The 19,428-nt window shown below is 33.5% G+C and overlaps 1 protein-coding gene across 4 annotated transcripts in view; it reads right to left on the bottom strand.

Moving 5' to 3' along the window:
- Window positions 1-19,428, bottom strand: part of CSMD3 (CUB and Sushi multiple domains 3) — a 1,195,693-nt gene that overhangs the window by 315,415 nt on the left and 860,850 nt on the right. For all 4 annotated transcript variants that reach the window (XM_004431279.3, XM_087447535.1, XM_004431280.3 and 1 more), the window contains 2 exons: window positions 6,629-6,820; window positions 1,905-2,031 (listed from right to left, as the gene is read on the bottom strand). In XM_004431279.3, the coding sequence (XP_004431336.2) occupies window positions 1,905-2,031; window positions 6,629-6,820 (319 nt within the window). The remainder of the gene's footprint in view (window positions 1-1,904; window positions 2,032-6,628; window positions 6,821-19,428) is intronic.

Genomic DNA, 19,428 nt, shown 5'->3' with positions numbered 1-19,428 from the left:
AAATCACATGAACATTCCAATATATACAGAAAAATCATTTAAAAAAATTCAACATCATAATTCCATGATGGATGGAATTATGATGTTGATTCCATTAACATCCATTAATCTAGGAGTAAAAGGAAACTTCCTTAATTTAAAAAATAACATCTATCCTCCCCCAAACAAATGAACAGAAACTATTTCATGTTAAATTTACTTTGCTTTTTGTCTAACCTAACAAAATCAGTATCTGCTACTGCAACCACAGGACCTCTAGGACCAGTTAAAACTGGCTCCATCTTATCCACAGAAGGTTAAGGTTGTTTTTCAGGGGCAAACCAAAAAAAAAAAAAATGCAAGTCACATGGCCAGAGCACCCGCAGAGGAGAATATCTTGACCTGAAATAACACCTTGAACCAAAGACTCTCCCACCACTGAAACAAAAGGACCAAGACACAACCAGAACTTGAAAGTTGGACTCTCTTCGGAAGACAGGGGTCCATCGTGTAGAAAGCTCTGGTGTTAAAAGCCCCTTCCACATCTTACCATGAATGTTTAAAGCCCTCCAATCAAAACCTGCCCTTCCAGCATGTCCACAAACTAGCCTGCTCCCCCTAACCTCTTAAATTTTGCCCCAAACCCTGAATCAGGGAGACAGATTTGAGAGCCTTGCCTCCTGTCTCCTTTCAAGTTGACCTCACAATAAAGCCTTTCCTTTTCTCAAAAGCCAGTGGTGTACACACATTGGGCAGAGAATGCCCTTTTTGTGTGGTAATGATACTTTTCGTACTGGTGCCAAAAACTAGAAATCCAATATCAACATGCTCAATTCTTTCTATATATATCATATTCATGTTTGATATGTGACTTGTCACAGATTTAAATTTTGGTTGTAATTTAATATGAAATATGATTCTTTAATTTAAAAAAATCCCAGAATCCTGTTGAATTCAATATTTTCTACTAGTTCTACTATTAAATAAAATGATGCATGATCTACACTAAAGAAAAATAGGCTGAGAATTGATCCAGTGTAGCCTGGAGTTCTGCAAATTCTCTTGCAAAAGCAACGCACTGTTCACATCCAGCAATGCATGGAGTATACCTTTCAGTGGGTTATTTGAAGGATAATACCTGTTTTCTACGACCTCCTGCACCACCCAGAAGCCTGTCTGAAATTCCATTTATATAAAGCAGCAATTGTTAAGTTTAAAGTCATTGTTTTGTGAGAGATAATGCGCTAAATAGCTCATACGGCAAGGAGGATTTGTTCACTTATTAAGCCATTCCCAGTCATAACCATAATAGTTAAACCAGGACGGAGAGTACAGGTTAGCCTGGGAAACCTGATGCTTGTTGATCTAGGAGGAGATGGTTCTGTCTTCATCTAACAGGCATCGATGTGAAGAATTGTGAGCCATCTAACTAAACTCAGCGGGAAAGAAAAATCAAACATGGTTAAAGAGGCAGAGAGCAGATGCTCCAGAGATACGCCTAAAGCCCAGGAAGACAGGTAGTAGTCACTGAGTCCCCTTCTATTCTTTCTTCTAAATGTTCGTGAGGCTAAACTTACCATAGGGACCTGCACAGCTTTGTATACATATCAAAACAGCGGACTCAGCATGTTGAGTCATCAAGAGTAGAAGTCATCAAGAAGCAGGAAAAATTCTCCAGCTCTGCACCCTCCTATAACTACGAAAAGCTTCCCTCCAAGGGATTATAGCAGGGACCACTGTGGCCCATAAATCAATAAATCATGCTTATGAATATTTTTTTCATATTTCAAACAGATGGAAACCAAGTTTTTTCTTGCCAAGGTTAAAAAATATTGAAAAACCTTGATATTGTTTGATATTATATATAGGAACGGATCAGGAAATTCAGATTCCCCAGTAATTTTGAGAAAATGAAATCCATTTACCTGACAATGTTTCCTGGATCTACCTCAATCATCCACACACAACGCAGATTATTATCATACGGAAAGGGATAACCAGGAGATAAGATTCTTCCTGATGATTCTCCTTTAAAACGACCTCCACATTCAGCTAATAAAAAATAACAAAAAATTTGCCAAAATTTAATGCCAACCTTTTCAAACAACCTAGAAATTTCTCATGAGTATATATTTTTTCACCTTAAGGAAAATAAGGATTGATTACCCCTTTTCTTGAAAGTATACATTTATACATGTTTCTCAGATTAAGGTATTGATTGAAGCAAGAATACATTGTACAATAAAACAATAGAGTTTCAATTAGATCACGTAAAAGACAATAAAATAAACCTAATTAGGAAATAAAAAAAGGACACACTCAAAAACTCTGAGTTTAGGCTTCCAAATATTTTAAGATGTATTGTTAAATAATGATAATTTAAAAAGGAGAAACAGATGGCGAGTTGCTCACTGCTAGTTGGTTGCAGGCTGAATAATTCATTATCTTCCTACCCCACCTCTGAGAAAAACCAATCTTGACCTCGGTCCCTCAGGACTTCTAAATTTCATTGTCCTTTTATTCTCTTTCAAATCACTCTAAACTCTTTTCTTTTTAACCTCCCAAAAGTCAGAGGGGCATTCTTATTAGATTTCTTACTTCAGTTAAATCTAGTTTGGTTTTGATTTAATATGGTCTCTAATTTTTGTAAAATTTACCTAATTAAAAATATAAATATTGTCATACAATATAATTAAATTTTTATTTTGGAGGGATTCCCTCTTCATTTCAATACTATTTAATATATTGGGATGTCTAGAGTGATTTTACTTCAGTAAGCAGATACCCTAGAAGAAACTCTGTATCAGAGAAGAGATAAGTATTTTAATTAGTATATTGCCCTACATCTCTAAACCCTAGAAACAATGAAAACACTGTGTAATACATCATACAGCAGAAAATTATCCAGATTATCCTCCTACCAAAAAATAAACCAAAAATATTTTACTTTTTGCTTAAATATTTGAAGATTCTCCTAAGTTTATTTTTTTTGTTCTCTGTACTATTTCTATCTTACTCAAATTCAATGACTGAATTAGGCTTCTTGGGTTTTTTTGTTTTGTTTTCTTTTCATTATTAGAGCAAAGAAAGTCAAAGACAAAGTGTTAGCATTTGGAGGAGAACTAATAACAACAAAATTTAATGGTTCAAATTTGTAGGTTCTATTCATATAGGCAAATTTGTTTCAAAGATTTTAGATGTTATATTTCACCACACTGTGATGGTTAGTTTTATGTGTCAACTTGGCTGGACTATAGTACACAGTTAGTCAAACACTAATCTAGATGTTACCATGAAAGTATTTTATAGATGTGATTAACATCTACAATCAGTTTACTTTAAATAAAGGAGATTACCTTTGATAATGTGGGTGGCCCTCATTCAATTAATTGGAAGTCCTTATTAGCAAAAACTGAGTTTTCTAGAAAAGAAGAAATTCTCCCTCAAGACTGCAGCATTAACTCCTGCCTTAGTTTCCAGCCTTTCTAATTTCCCTGTGGATTTTGGACTTAGCCCCCAAAATTGCTTGAGTCAATTCCCTAAAATAAATATCTATTTAGATAGATAGACAGATAGATCTAGATCTAGATCTTCTATTGATTCTGCTTCTCTAGAGAACCTGACTGATACACACCAGTAGAGGACTAAGCAATTTTATTTTGTATTGCAATATTAATTTAATTGAATAATAACAAACTTCTCATTTCTTTTTTTGCTGAGGAAGATTGGCCCTGAGCTAACTTCTATTGCCAATCTTCCTCTTTGCTTGAGAAGATTCACCCTGAGCTAACATCTGTGCCAATCTTCCTCTATTTTGTTGTGGATCGCTGCCACAGCATGGCCACTGACAAGTGGTGTAGGTCCACACCTGGGAAACAAACCCAGGCTGCTGAATCAGAGCACAGTGAACATACCCATTAGACCACAGGGCCGGCCCCCTCAAACTTGTCATTTTTAAAGTAAATAAGAAGATACCATTATTTAAGATGTCACCATCACTTACTGTGGTTTTTCTCATTTTTCTAACAAAAACTTTGTTGGACAACTAGAGCTATGCAACTATACTAATTCATTTTTCATCATTTCTTATGATTTATCACTATTATTGGCATATATTTGTTATGAGAACAAATTTGATACTTCATTCCTCCAGATTAATTTTTAATCAGTTGTAGGTTAAATTGGAGTTTTGTGCACTATGCTGTATCTTGAACTTAAACATAGCTCTTTTTTCTTCATATTTCTTGTGACAAATGTTATTTGGCATTTTGACTTCAAATGAGCCAGTGTGACATGCCATAGCGCTGTAGTCCATATTCTGACAGAAGACTTATGTTTGAAGAATAAAAATGAAATAGTGTTTAAAGAAGGTATACAGGTTAAATTCCTCCAGTTCCGGTGCTTCAAAAATTAACTTCTGTTTGATCAATGTATAAGATTCAGAAACATAATTACCCAGAAATAATCATATAATTGAGAAAAAGTTTCTTATTCGACAGAGGAAAAACTACAGCTATAATAGGTATTTAAGGTTAATAAGCACAGAAAATTATGATTTTAGGCCAGATGGTAAAGCTATTAATTGTTGACAATAGACAACATCATCTAAAATAGAATTTCATCTTCTGTTATCATAGAAATCATCAGCATGACACACCATGCGTCCAACTGTTTTCAGCTGTTATCCCTGATCATCCATCATTGACAAAAAAAAGTTTACCCCTCTCATGAAATTTTGAGCAGTATTAAGTCACTAAGTTTTGACTTGGGAGATATGTAAGTATAGTGCACTGATTCGTTGTAAACATAATTAAAATCTTCTGATCCCAGACCAAATGTCCTTCCATTTGCATTAAATCTTTCCAAAAAATGAAGACTGTCTTCAGCTTTGTTCAACACATATAGAAAATATATGGTTTTTAATATATTTGTTTTGTGATTTCTATTTTAGGGACAGCAAGGCAAATCAGTATTTATAAGTTTATAGTTCTGTGCTGTTATAACCCTTTATGATTTTCTGAATGTATTTCCTATTCATATCAAAGAATATAACCTCAGAGAGAATTAATCAGTGCTACATTTTTCTCATAACCCATGCCAGTGGGCTGATTGTTGGTCATATTCCAGAATCCCAAGCTTTGTCAATTTAGGTTGATTATTATTTTAGATATTACTCTCATTATCTATCCAAAATTCAGATGCCATCTGTAAATAAAGGACTATGATTGCATTTTGGTTAGACAAAAATATGTTTGCTTTCTATGTGAATCAATGTTTTAATAAACCAGTAGAGGTTTCATGGCATCAAAAACACGGTGCAATTAGTTGCAAGGCCTCTAAACTAGAATTTCATTTTTTTGATTTGTATTATAGCAAGTTTTGTGGAGATTCCTACAGCAACCATATCAAGTCATAAAGATCAAAATTTGTCTCAAAAGTTTCAGGTCTCCAAACTCATCAAATTGTATACATTAAAAATGTGCAGTTTTTTGAGTATCAACTATAACTTAAGAAAACTGTAAAAAAAAAAAAAGAAGATTTAGGTCAATTTTATCTATATGGGCCTGATAGGAAATGGATTTGTGCCTCCATAAATGCCATCAAGAAATAAGAATTACTAAAGAATCATTGCATGTTTGTTCCCTACTGAGGAGTTAGTGTTTTGTTAAATTGTTGTTTTCTTTAGTTGTCCCAGTATTCCAACCTGGCACCTATTTGATCTTTGGAGGAGAAAAAAAAAAGCAGAGGTCTTTATCAGCACTTTCTATCTACCCTCCCACCCACACATACCCAGTCGTTCATTAATTGATCTATAAGATGGTAGTAATAAAACAGTACTCGAGCTACTCAAAAAGAGAGAAAATGATCATTCTCTAGCTTCACATAGGCAACATATCTGATGTCACTGACTCTCACATGTCTCTTATTGAAATTGGTTAATTATGTTATGCTACATACACATAAAAAAGGCATATGTACTTTCTCAGATTTTTGAAAAAGTGTATATATAAAGAAAGCCTTTTTAAGTTATTGAGAATAATTGACTGTTTTTTAATCCACCTTGATAGCAGGGTATGCAATATTTTTTATATTAAAACAAATCTGGCCAATGAGATTCAATAAATGTGTATGATTAAGAGTCTTAACATATTTTTGTAGTGAGCTAAATTTTATGTCAAGATAAAAGAAATAGGGGCCGGCCCCGTGGCTTGGTGGTTAAGTGCGCGTGCTGCGATGCTGGTGGCCCGGGTTCGGATCCCGGGTGCGCATCGAGGCACCACTTCTCCGTTCATCCTGAGGCCGAGTCCCACATACAGCAACTAGAAGGATGTGCAGCTACGACACACAACTATCCACTGGGGCTTTGGGGGGAAAAATAAAATAAATAAAATCTTTAAAAAAAAAAAAAAGATAAAAGAAATAAAATGACTTCATATCGTACAAAAAAAAATGTAGTCATCGATAAGATTATGAAAAGTACCCCTTCGCTTGCCATTAATTTCCTTCTGACAAATTTGAGCTGTAAGTTCATTAACTTCTTGATTTAAGGTCTGAGTTGTGTGTGGACAGATAGAATCATTTGAAAAGGTATAGTATATCTTGTAACACTTCTATAGAAATATTTCATGAAAATCTAAGAGTATCCTACCAATACAGGAAGGCAGAGGATAGTCCCATGCCCTTCTCTCCCCTGTCATGCACTTGAGAAGGCTACTTCCATGGAGAGTGTAGCCTGGATTGCATCCATAAATGATAGTGCTACCAGCAAAGTGGCCTTGGTCACTGATCTTGTACCCAAATTGTGGAATGCCAGGATCCTCACAATGTGAAAGTTCAAAACCTGTGAGAAGAATATAAATGTATTAAAGACAAAATTTAACAGGAAGATTTAAAACCATACAAATCATCCCTTTCTATTATTTTAATACGATTGCATACTTTTTCCTAGTTGTATTACTCTTACAGTATTTAATTTTGAAAGTATACAACAGCCATAAAGAGCTTTTTTTCCTTAAAATTAGTTGTATTTTTCAAATTTATCAATGATACTCCATGGTCTATATGACTATATCATGACTTGTTACAGTACTAAGCTTCTTGCCAGCTTCAAGTAATTTACCTCTAATAATAGATTCTAACCAATATAACTACGAGGGACATATCATCAAAACTTCAAAATTCAGACAAAATATGTGAAATCAGAACTGTCCAAGTAACAACTATGTCCACTGAAATATAACTTTAGACTGCTTTACTTTTATAGTCTTAGAAGAAAGTGAAATAGTCTCATACTTAAAATATACTTTATCAAGAGGTAATATAACATAGTAATTAGCTTGAAGAACTCTAAATTTTTATATTCTGCCTTCTCCAGAAAAGTACAGCTCTCAAAAATTCTCACAGGGAAAAAAACAATAGAATCTTCCTACCTGTTGTCATACTGGGGTGTAGAGAAAATATTCTTGTGTATGTGCAGAGTTGGGGCTATCTGCATTAATTTTTACTGGAAACTTGGGACCCTGGGCTAATGGCAACACTTGAAAAGCTATTTTACAACTCTAAGAGTAGGGAGAGACTCCAGAGAGATTTACCAAACTCTGGAGGAGGTTTGTGTTTACATTTCAAGGGAGAATGAGGCTCAGGGATTTACAGACATCTCTAGATTATAAAAACTGGAAACACAGGAGGCTAATCCGGCCCTTGAAGAGATATTTTTACATTCCGAAGATTAGAATAAAAACCCAGGATCCTTTCCATCTCATCTCCAAGGAGCAAATGTTTTTCTCCCTCCTTTTGAGAGAGGAGGGGAAGACAGCTGCCTTAAGCAAAGAAGTCCATTTTTCTTCATTCCTTGTCCCTGAACACTTGTGTAGATTTTTCCATCGGATTTTCATCATGTTGCTACAGGGGTAAGGACTGGGTCAAAGAGGGGCTGATACAGTTATTATTATATTACTTAAATAATAATAATTAATCTCTCTAGATCCAGAAGACTATGTGTGCACATTCAGAATAAAATTAATAAAGATGAATGTTAAAACCTAACAATCATAGCACAATTCACTGTTAAGATTTTGAGAGATCTAAAATAGGATACGTCATAATTTAAACCAAATATGACACTAGTAATCAAAACCTAAGCTCCCTAGCTATGGAGTTCTTCTGTCTTTAGTATTTTACAAAATATATAAATGATACAATGAATACACTAAAGATAACTAGGTGCAAAATTATATCAGTTATAGCTTCTGAGACTAAAGAACTATAAAGAATATTCTAGATAGCCTCATGAATGAAGGAAATCTGTGATTTCAAGACAAATAATACTAGAGAAAAAGAAAATTTTTATGTATGTCTTAAATCATATGATAATTAAAAAGAGATTTGTATCTCTTTTATAGGCACGGATTAATCTGGATTTGAACTACAAAGCAAAACAAGCATGAATTAGCTCACTGATGTCAAATCACTAATTTACATCATTGACTTCCTGGAGTATGACAACATACATAAATAAAATCATCAGAACTTGTACAGCTCAAAGTACTGAGTTTATGCTATAACTTCTGTATGTTGAGGGATACATTAGCTCTCAGGGAACATAAGGATCCCTTCCTAGTCTCTTCTGGGGAGATTTAATCATTCCCTCCTCTGTTAACCCACAGAATTATCTGCACATTTTAATTCATTTACAATCATTTCTTCCTTTTCTTTGTTTTCCTACAAACTGGAATTATTTCATTTTTTTTCTTTCCCACAATGCCTACACAGCACAAATCCTGGCACATAGCAGACGTTCAATAATGTTCATGAATGAATGTGGATTCTTAGAGGCAATTATCTCTAGGAGACAACTGAAAATGAAACTAAAGTAATGCTGATGAGAAACTGAAATTTATGAAACAATTTTAAAAAAACATCTTCAGGAATTTCCTGAATGGATCAATTTGTGACAACCCCATTTGGGTAAAAATATGTTAAAAAAAGGCAAATGCAAACAGCTTCAGAAACAGAGCCATACAAAAGGGTAGAAGCTGTTAACTCAAATCACGACATATCACAACACGTAAGGGATACATGGTCAAGGAAGTAGAAAGAGCAGGAGTAGCAAATTTTAATTTTCAGGACACATCGCTTTGCATGGATCTGCATACTTAACACTACATTTAAAGTGTTCCTGCTCAAAAATTACAAGTTTCCATTCCTTCTACTAGACATAATATTAAGTTTATCATTCAAGATGCAGACACTTTTTGAGTTTTACCATACATCATTTATCAAAATAATGGAAATCAAGCTCTCTTTTCAAGGTTTATCACCAAATTCATCCTTCCTTAATTTGAATGTTCTGTAAATGTGGTTGGCAATTGCTGGTGATGAGGTAAAATGCAGATATTCTTTGTAAATTAAGATAATTTATAATACTTTGCATTGTAGATGAAAATGCACAGGGACAATAGTACATAAGCTACAAAGAACAACATAATTTAGTTCAATTTGGTGGAATTATTGTTGCTTATTCATAAATATTCAGAACTGTCTTATCTTTATGGAAACATTCAGCTGCCAGTCTTTTCATTGAAAAGCTCAAATACTTGAAACTGACAATTAAATATGTGTATGAAAAATCACATACACTATAAATATTCACCATTCCTTGTGAAATTTGATACTCTGATGAAATGAAAATTTCTAGAGCAAAAATGAACTGAAAATCCCCATTGCCTAAATCCTTTTGACTTGCTGAATAACTTAGACTGAGATCTAATTCCTTTCCTGCCATTATGTAGTATATTTCTTCAACAGTTTCCAATTTAAAGTTATTATTTGAAACCTACAAAAGACTACAAAGGACAACATGACAACCTCACCAACTCGCTTTATCACATTCTAGTATTACAGTTGCTTCAGATTAATATTAATTTTAATTCAGATTAGTTTTCAGATTAATATTCATATTAATTGATTCCTATTCACATTAATACTATTATTAAGAAATAAATATTGCAACACAAGTTAAAGCTCCTTTTGTGTCCCTCCTCAGTCCCTTTCTGGTCTTTCTCTACTGAGAGCTTGCAAATATTCCGAATTAATATATTATTCTCACACATATTTTATATTTTTACCACATCTATATGTCTAAGAACAATGTTATATGTTTTGAAAGTATTAAAATTTTATAAATTATAAAATTATTTAAAAAATTCTTCTGAGGCTTTATTTATTGCCTAGTATTGTGTTTTTACCTTTATATTTATGCACACACACTCACACACACACATTTTATTCATTTTAACTACTTTGTGGTATTCCATTGGAGGCATACTCCAAAATTCTCCAGCTGATGAGCGTTTATACTGTTTTCAACTATTCACTGCTATGAAAGGGCTATACTTCTAAGTCTCCTTTAGCACATGTGCAAAAGTGTTTGTATAGGGCATGTACCACATAGGGATCCAAACTTCATTTTGTCCTTAAGATTCAATCAAAATCTGCTAATCTTACTTAACTTCTGCCTTGGTCTACTGAAAGATAAATAGTTGAATCCTTACCTCAATATAGTTTCTGTTTAATTTGTTTATAAAGAACTGTGTATTCACATAGGGTAATGTCATATCTGGTCAGCAAAACTGTACCAATAATACAATAAGGCAGATGGCTTAGATATATAAGTGATATCTGAATACTTACTTTTTTAATGTTAGTAGAATTTTTGATGTAACTTACAATAAGAAAGTCCATGTATGCTTTATTTTTTTGAAATTCAGTTAAAATGTAAATATATATTTATTATTGTTAAAGTTAAATTTTAGACTATTTAATGGTGAATAAAGATATGTTAATTTTATGTACCAAAAGTAAGAACTTTCAAACAGCTGAATAAAAAGGGGAGCAAATTGTTAATAAGAAAATTGAGAAAGTATGCTAGCAAAATATATTAGAGGAACATACCCTTTTTGAAACCAAAAACATTAATAAAAGTTTTTTTTCATTTTTTTAACTGAGATATAATTGACATATAACATTATATTAGTTTCAGGTGTACAACATAATGATTCAATATTTGTATATATTGCAAAATGATCACTATGATAAATCCAGTTAACATCCATCACCACACATAGTTACAATTTTTTTTTCTTGTAATGAGAACTTTTGAGATCAATTATCTTACAACTTTCAAATATACAATATAGTATTATTAACTATAGTCACCATGCTGTACATTACATCCCCAGGACTTATTTATTTTATAATTGCAAGTTTGTACCTTTGATTACCTTCACTCATTTCAAGGAGACAAGTGAAGATTAGATTATTCTATCATAATTTTAATCTCTATAGAATCCTTTGGTGGATTTAATTCATAACATTTAGCAGAATAACTTTTAAGAAGTAAATTTAATATTTGGTTATTAAATTCCATTTAGCCCACGAGTCTTGCAAGAAAAAGCCTTATTTTAAAATTCTTTATATTTACATGAGAATGTATATAAAGCAGAATGTCAACTTTGCCACTTTAAAATTCACAAGCAGGAAATAATCCATGATCATACACAACAGCTATGATATCCACTTTGATTCAGACATAATAAAGAATACAATGGGAATAAAGAGAAGAAGAAAGTGTTGAACAATTATGCATTCCTTTTTTCTCACTAATGAAACTAATAAAAAAACTGATACACACTTATTTCTCACTAATCAAACTACATCAAACATATCACGCTTTGAAAATACAAACTTTAGGATAATGCTTTAAGAGACGATCTTCATAGTTTTAAGCCTATAGAAGTTAAGAATTTAAACAAACAAACAAATGGTATGCATTTCCAACTGGAGGAACAGGAGGTAAGGTAAAGAATTCTTTTGTTTAATGCCATTGCTCTAAATCCTATGTATAAAGTTCTGATAAAAAATGTGCTAGTTTGTGTTGTGTACATCATACATTTGTACATCATTCGGGGATGCTAAGATTCAGCTTTGCCTGAATATTAATTTTTAACCATCAGCCATTTGGCATTTGGCCAAAATGTATAGTTGGTACACATATGTAGGAATGGAATTTTACTAGATATTGCCAAATTACTCTCCTTTACCAATTTACATTCCCCAAAGTTAAAAGAGTTTCAAGTCCTTCTAATTGTCATCAGCACTTAGTACTGTACAGCTTTTAGTTGTTACCAACTTTATGAATGTCCAGTAGCATATTATTTTGGGTTTAATCTTCATTTCTTAATTTCTATTCAGCATTTTTTTCATTTGCTTATTGGCCACTGAAATTTCCTCTACTGTAAAACTTTATTTTACCCATATTTTCTTTTAGACTACTTTTTTTGTATTGATTTGTAGGACTCCTTTCTATAGAGTGTATGTTTTTCTGTTATATATATTGTAAATATCTCCTTCTAAAATGTTTCATCTTTTTACTTTGCTTATGGTGTGTTTTGCTGCAGAGAAATTAAAAAAAAAAATTAATGACTGGGGCTTGGTCAGGAAAATAGAAGCCACTTAGATATTCAGAGTTGCTAAGATTCAATATAAGAAATTAGAGAGAAAATACAAGAAATGCAGAAGGAGTCGTCAGAACACCACTGCTGACTATCAGGAAATCCAGGAGTTCAGGAAGCCATTTTCAATGGCTTCTCCATTGATCCACCTTTCAGCTCCTACAGGACTGCTTTTAATTGGCAGAACCTAAGCAGAGATCTTCACTGGAAAGAGTATGTGAAATGTAGTTGCCAGAGACTAAATCTCTTCACTTCAGGGAAGTGCTTAGAAGGGCAAGAATGCTACTGACTATTGACAGATTTTTGCTTGTATATCTTGTTTTAGAAATCTTTCTCTGCCTTAAAGACATGGCTATTCTAGGTGACATTTTTTTTCCTAAGCATTTTAAAGTTTTGATACTCATAAGTCTTCAAAATGCCAGAAATTAATTTTATGTAAAGAGTAAATCCGTAGGTCTTTAGATATTTAAGTTCAAAATTTACAAAGCTTTTGGGATATGAAGGCTATAAAGATGATAATTATTCTTCTGTTATTCTAGTATGAAGAAATTATATCCAATAATGTCAATGTAAATAACAGATAATCAAAAAATATTTCTTTAATGTTTTAGTTAACATACCTTACACTATATAATGCAGCATTAGTCAATACTTCCTTTATTGCCTAGTTAATTTCAAGATTTAAAGCATAAAGAAAATACCAAATATATTTGTTAAGTGGTTTATAGGATTAGAACCGCATGGAGTAACTTTGCTGCTCCCTTGTAATTTAGTTATTTTCTACTTGCATTTGCATTAAATAAATTATATACTAAGAATAAAGTTCAAGTTAATAGGTCATCTGATTATTTTTCATGGCTAACATTGCCAACAACATGCTGGTAACTAAATTAAAGTGTTTAAATAGGGTAATTTATTATATATTTATAAGGCTAGTGCACAAGAAAAGGCATCATAAATTAGCTAATGCACATTTTAAATTTAAGTATAAAATCTGACATGGCTGTCTTCCATGTGAATTATTGAATCATTTCAAGCAAAAAGAACTAGAGGACTATGAGAGTCCAAATGTATCTGAATTTTTCCCTTGAGATAACAGACATTTCTCCAATGGGCGTTTTAGTAAATTAAATGTGCAGAGGTGATAACAAAAGGACATCTGAGCCCACAGGTACTGCCTGATGGCTGGGCAACATGGACAGTTACCAGATCAGCTTTTGAGAAGACAATGCTATAATCCATCAAAAAGGTATGATTTAGCTCTGTAATGGATGGTTGTTTAAAATACCCAATTCTTTTCTACTGAATGAAAGTGGGGTAACTACAAATGAATAGAACTAAAAGAATCTGCAATGAAGCATATCTTCAAGAAATAGAGTTTAAAGACTTCATAAACAACAAAAAAGATACTAGGCTTTAGTCATTCCCTATAGTGAATTTGGCCAATAAGAAAGCATTCAGATTCTCAGGCATAAAATGACAAAAGTTTCTTTGCTAAGAATTGCATTAACATTTAAAAAATTATTTTTTTTTACATTTACATCAACAGTAGAAAAAGATGTTAAATCCATGAAATTTTAAATATAAAATATCTAAAACTTGGGTTGGAGGTAATATAGTATAGTGATTAGGAGCACGATTCTAGAGGCAGAGCCCCTCAGTTCAGTTTCCATATCTGCGCTTATTAGTTATGTGACCTTGGGCAAGCAACATAACCTTTCTGTGCTTTGTTTTTCCTCCTCTTCTCACTGGGTGTAATAGTACCCCCCATTGGGTTATATCTTATACCTACTAGGTAGTAGATAAATGTTAGCTATTATTTTTAACATATTTAATATTATGATAATGTTGAAAGTTTCCTTTTGCCTTTTAAATAAAATCCAAGTGCCTTAATACAGTCTACCTCTCCCCTGCCTACCTTCTGATTTCATCTCTCATTTTGCCCAATTTTCCTTGCTTATCCAGCTGCAGCCACACAACTCAAGCTCAGGCCTCTCTTAGGCCTTTGCACTTGTTGATCTATCTGCCTAGAACCCTCTACCCTCAGATCTGTATGTAATCGTCCCTTCTTATAATTCAGTTATCAACTCAGGTAACACTTCCTCTGAGACAGAGTCCCTGAACAAACTAGCTATGGTAGCCCTATCCCCTCTATTAACTATCCCACTGCCCTGTTATAAATGATTTCTAAATGCAGTTCTCTTATCTTTTGCCTACATCTTTATTTTTTGTCTTGTCTCAAAAAAAGTTAGCTCCATATGATAGGAACTTTGTCTTACTCACTGTTCTCTTTATCCTCAGAGCATAAAACATTCTAATATGGAAAGACGAAACCTAAACCTATGACCTATGAACAATAAATGTTAGTTCCAGGAGAGGAATAAAAGGGAAGATAAGACAGGTCACCAAATAGAAATGGCGTTTCTACAAGTTAGCCTTCAGAGAGAGATACAGTAAAAGACACCAGATTTACGAATGCATTCTTTGTCTCTTTTTTTTTTTTTTGCAAGGAAAGATTCTCGCTGAGCTAAATCTGTTGCCAATCTTCCTTTTTCTTTCTTCCTCTCCAAAGCCTAAGTACATGGTTGTATAGCCTAGCTGTAAATTGTTCTAGTTCTTCTATATGAGCTGCCGCCACAGCATGGCAACTGACAGACAGGTGGTGTGGTTCCGAGACCAGGAAGCGAATCCGAGCCTAAGTGGAGCACGCTGAGCTTTAACTACTAGGCCATCAGGCCTGGCTCAGGAATGCATTCTTGAAATGTGCATAGACCAGCTGAAGGAGTCTAGTCAGAGGAGCCTATCAGGTTTTGCTAAATTCTATTACAGAGTTATCCAAAGCAGAGTGATGTTTTAGGGAGTATACTGTATTGAAATCTTAATTTCTGATCTGTTGTTCCAACTTTAGAAGAAGGGAATGATAATTTTCTCTCACTTTACTCCCCTACACCCTCTAGGAAAGACAGTTATGCCTTCATGGGTCACAGGGAAATTAAGAATTAATTTGTGTTATATAAAGCACCTGAAAGCATGCCTCATCTAGATCTTTATTTATGGTGAGTTTCTGATTTCTCAAGATCAAGAGTACTTGACAGCTGTTGTTTTGAGAAGGGAAGAGTGGTCTGACTCAAGGAAGTAATTAATTCTGAGAGGCTGGAGAGATGAAGAGCAGTGCGATTCCCTAATGGCAGTCAAGATCTGACCAAGTTTGTCACAAAGGCTTTATATTCAACCAACACAGCTTCAACTGTCTAATCAAACTAGAGTTGACTGAGAAATTTTTTGGAAGAAAAAGGAGACATTTTCTCACTTCAAGTGTGGTGTAGCATTTTTATATGAGGTATGCACATATAATTTATTTATTGGTGGAGGAAAGTGCGAGAAGCTCACTGTCTTCTTAGTACAGTAGAGCTAAAACTCTTAATAATGGGTGAGCCAAATGCTTTTCCTTTCTAAGCACCTAAGAGTCTCTGGGCTTTCATGACACCAGTAATCTTGGAGGCTTATATTAATATAATATTTTTGAACTTATTTTTTTGAATATCTTTTATAGCTGTACATTGTAGTAGACATTGTAAGTTGTCTTTTTAATGTCTCCTCTCCTTCCTCACTAACAAAACCCTGATTTTGTTCCCAGAAGTAATAGAATCATATCAGGAATTATATCACAATGGCCTAATCCTAAACCAATCATTTAGTCTTCCAAATACTTCATTTTCCAGCTTGCTTTGCTGAAAAATTTAGGCATAACCACATGGCCCAGTTTGGAATAAGAGAACGTCTGACAGAAGATTTTGCATTCCTGATAAAAGCAACATATGTGGTTGTTACTCTCTTCCCTCTTTCTTCCTGCCTTGAACATGCCCAGAGTTAAAGTAGTCATCTTGTGACAATGTCACAACAAGCACGAGGACAAAAAGTGAATACTCTGGAAATGTCACAGCATAAAGACAGGGGCAGGACATTTTTTGACTAGGCTGAGCAGTTGAATCAAGACCTACCTATCTTCTTTCTTCTATATGAGAAATATAAATCTTGGTTGTTTAAACCACGATTAGGTCTTTCCATTACTTGAAGCCAAAAGTAGCATCTCAGCCACTGTTTCCACTAGTCCATTTGCTATTCTTAGTAATTATATAATAAATGGACCAATAAGACAGTTGAAATAAAATGCATTTTAAATGCCTGTTCTAAAATATTTCCTCATTTTTATCTCAGCCAAATGCAATTCTGTCTACTTAAAATTGAAAATAACCGGGCAACAGCAAGTGTTAACTCAACAAAACAGATAATAGAAAGATAGATAGAACGTCACTATCATTAGATAGGGTAGGTGTCATTACATAACTGCGGGCTTAAAAGGCTTGTTTGTGCTAAACTAGAATTCTGAGAAGCCAGGCATGTGTGATTAATCTGAAGTAAACTATTTGCAGTATTTGTCTTGAATGTGCTTAATACGGTTTTCCCATTCTCTGTGCCTTTCCTCATCCTATTCTCTTTGCCTGGAATACTCTCCACCATTTATTTCTGTGACCCACCAACTCTACCTTTAACACTACCTCACTCATGACCCCTGACCTGATCTGTCCTAGCCAAATGTCCTCTCTCTTGTCTCTAACTCTCTTAATGTGAATGCTGGGAACTCCTCTGCATCACACAGGGTTCTCTCAGATGTTTCAGAAGCAAAGCTGGAATAGTAATTGTAAGCAGAACAACCACAGAATGGAGGGGGTGGAGTAGGCCTTAGGAATGACTGGATACGGGGATTCCAACACAAATACATGGTCTTTTCCATTTTTCTCCATGTTTGAACACCTTAGCAAATTCTCTCATGTTCAGTAATTGATTAATTACTGCTTCTAAGAATTTAGTGAATATTTAAAATATGTGGACTAGTAGAATATTCTTCTATATCACAAAAGCATTTTATAAAATCAATATTCAGATCACATGTTAATTTACCAAGATTATGTAAAAAGATGCAATTGAACTAAAACTAACTAAAGACTTTATGAAGGGAAATGGCCCCCTGAAGAACTATGCACAATATGTTTGCAAAAAAGTATATCCACAATACAATGTGACAGCTGTTATACTAGTTGTAGATATAAACTACTGCAAAAGAAATATTAAAAACTAGGCTAATTCTAGCTGAAGGAATCAGGGTAAGGGTCAGTGGGGAAATATTTGAGATGGGTCTTAAAGTTCAATAGCTCAATTGATGCCCCAGGCGGGTGGGGCATACCCGAAAGAGAAAGCAGCTTGGGCACAGGTGCTATGGCTGGGGCTCAGAACACAGCTGTTGGTTCACCAACTCATATGAGCATTTACTGAGCTGGTGATATCTAGGACACTTTGGAAGTAGACTATAAATATCGTAGTTCCAAATTTGAGACTGAAATATTTTAGTTTCAGTTCTGAGACTGAAAAATATTTATAGATGTACATTTGCCATTTTTAAAAATAATTGTTTTTATACTCTCTTCCCAATTCTATAGCTTCCCTTCTTCATCATGATGCACATCCTATAATGAACAACTAGAGTCATTAAGGAAAGAAAAGTGACTTCAAGTATTTGCTTTTTAAGTTTTCTCTCTTTTGACATCCAGTAGCTCACACCAATGACAATAAAGTCAATGATTCTACTCCAGACACCTGAGCACCCTATACAATTTAAAACCCAGGTATGTCCTACAATGCCCAGTATCTTTGCATCAATAATTTCAATTTACATAGAATTTCAATATCAGAAAAAGAAATCTAGGTTTCCTCTATGAAACCCATTACCACTCTAGACAAGGAGAAATGCAAAATTATGCAGAATAAAGTCTATTATATAAAGATTGGGCCATAACTTGAAAATGTCAGCAGCCTTGTTAGAAAACAAAGGGAAAGAGGAAAGCATATTTAAAAATATTTGCCCATCTGAGCAGATCATACCAATTATATTTGAGCACTAATCCTCAATACACTACTTTCAGTCCATAAACACAGTAATATTTATAAACATGATTTGCTTGGATTTTTATTTGTCTTTGGGAGGACTTCATTAGAAATTACACGGTACATAACAGTTCTCAGGATTTAAAAATATGTATTCAACATTTATTTTGTTAATTTATGTTTAGTTAATGTTAATGATGTAACAATTCTAACACAGGTAGAAAAAAGCCTTGAAATAAACAGGGAGCAAGAGTAATCTTTCTGCATTATACACCAGGATATTTTAATACACTAAGCCTTTATACTTTCCTGTCTCTTACTTCTCATATCATTAAAAAAGAATATTTTCACAAATAATAACTTGATTCAAACTTCCTTTAGGATCCCATGTGAATATCTCTGATGCTACAACCTTTTTAAATTTTCAGTTTCTATAATAGTTTCCATTCAGCTGACTTCTTGAGAAAATTTATGGGGGTCATTAGATTTTTTCAAACATTCTAACAGTAAAGATTTCTGAATATTGCTACTTAATTTATTTTGCTATATTAAAAGAGTATTCTGAACTTCCAAGAACAAATTTGGTCTGACAGAGTGTAAATTCATTAAACACAGCCAGTAACCATTTCAGTTTTACAACCGCTTAACTTTCTTAGAAGAGTCTTAGAGTAGAAACTCAATAAATATATTATTTGAATATAATTTAGTGTTCATCGATGTAATTAATCTGTTTCTTATATTACGGTACTGGTAAAATAAATTCATTTAATTCATATAACAATTGATGTAACCCACCTACCTCTAGTTGTCAGTCTTGAACTTCTACCTGTTTAATTGTCAGAATAGCTGACTTGAGTATAATAAAGTAGACGTGTAAGAATTTATTTTTAATAAGGCAATTCAACAGAAAAGCAAAACAATCTAAAAACTTGAGCTACTCTTTAGTGCATAATTACCTGAAACCATATAGTTATCATTAATGACTGACCAACTG

Source organism: Ceratotherium simum, chromosome 23 (genome assembly GCF_057802395.1).
Source record: "Ceratotherium simum simum isolate JZ-2026a chromosome 23, ASM5780239v1, whole genome shotgun sequence".
Taxonomy (NCBI): domain Eukaryota; kingdom Metazoa; phylum Chordata; class Mammalia; order Perissodactyla; family Rhinocerotidae; genus Ceratotherium; species Ceratotherium simum.
The sequence above is the reverse complement of the archived record's forward strand: the minus strand, read 5'-3'. Positions and strand labels throughout refer to the sequence as shown.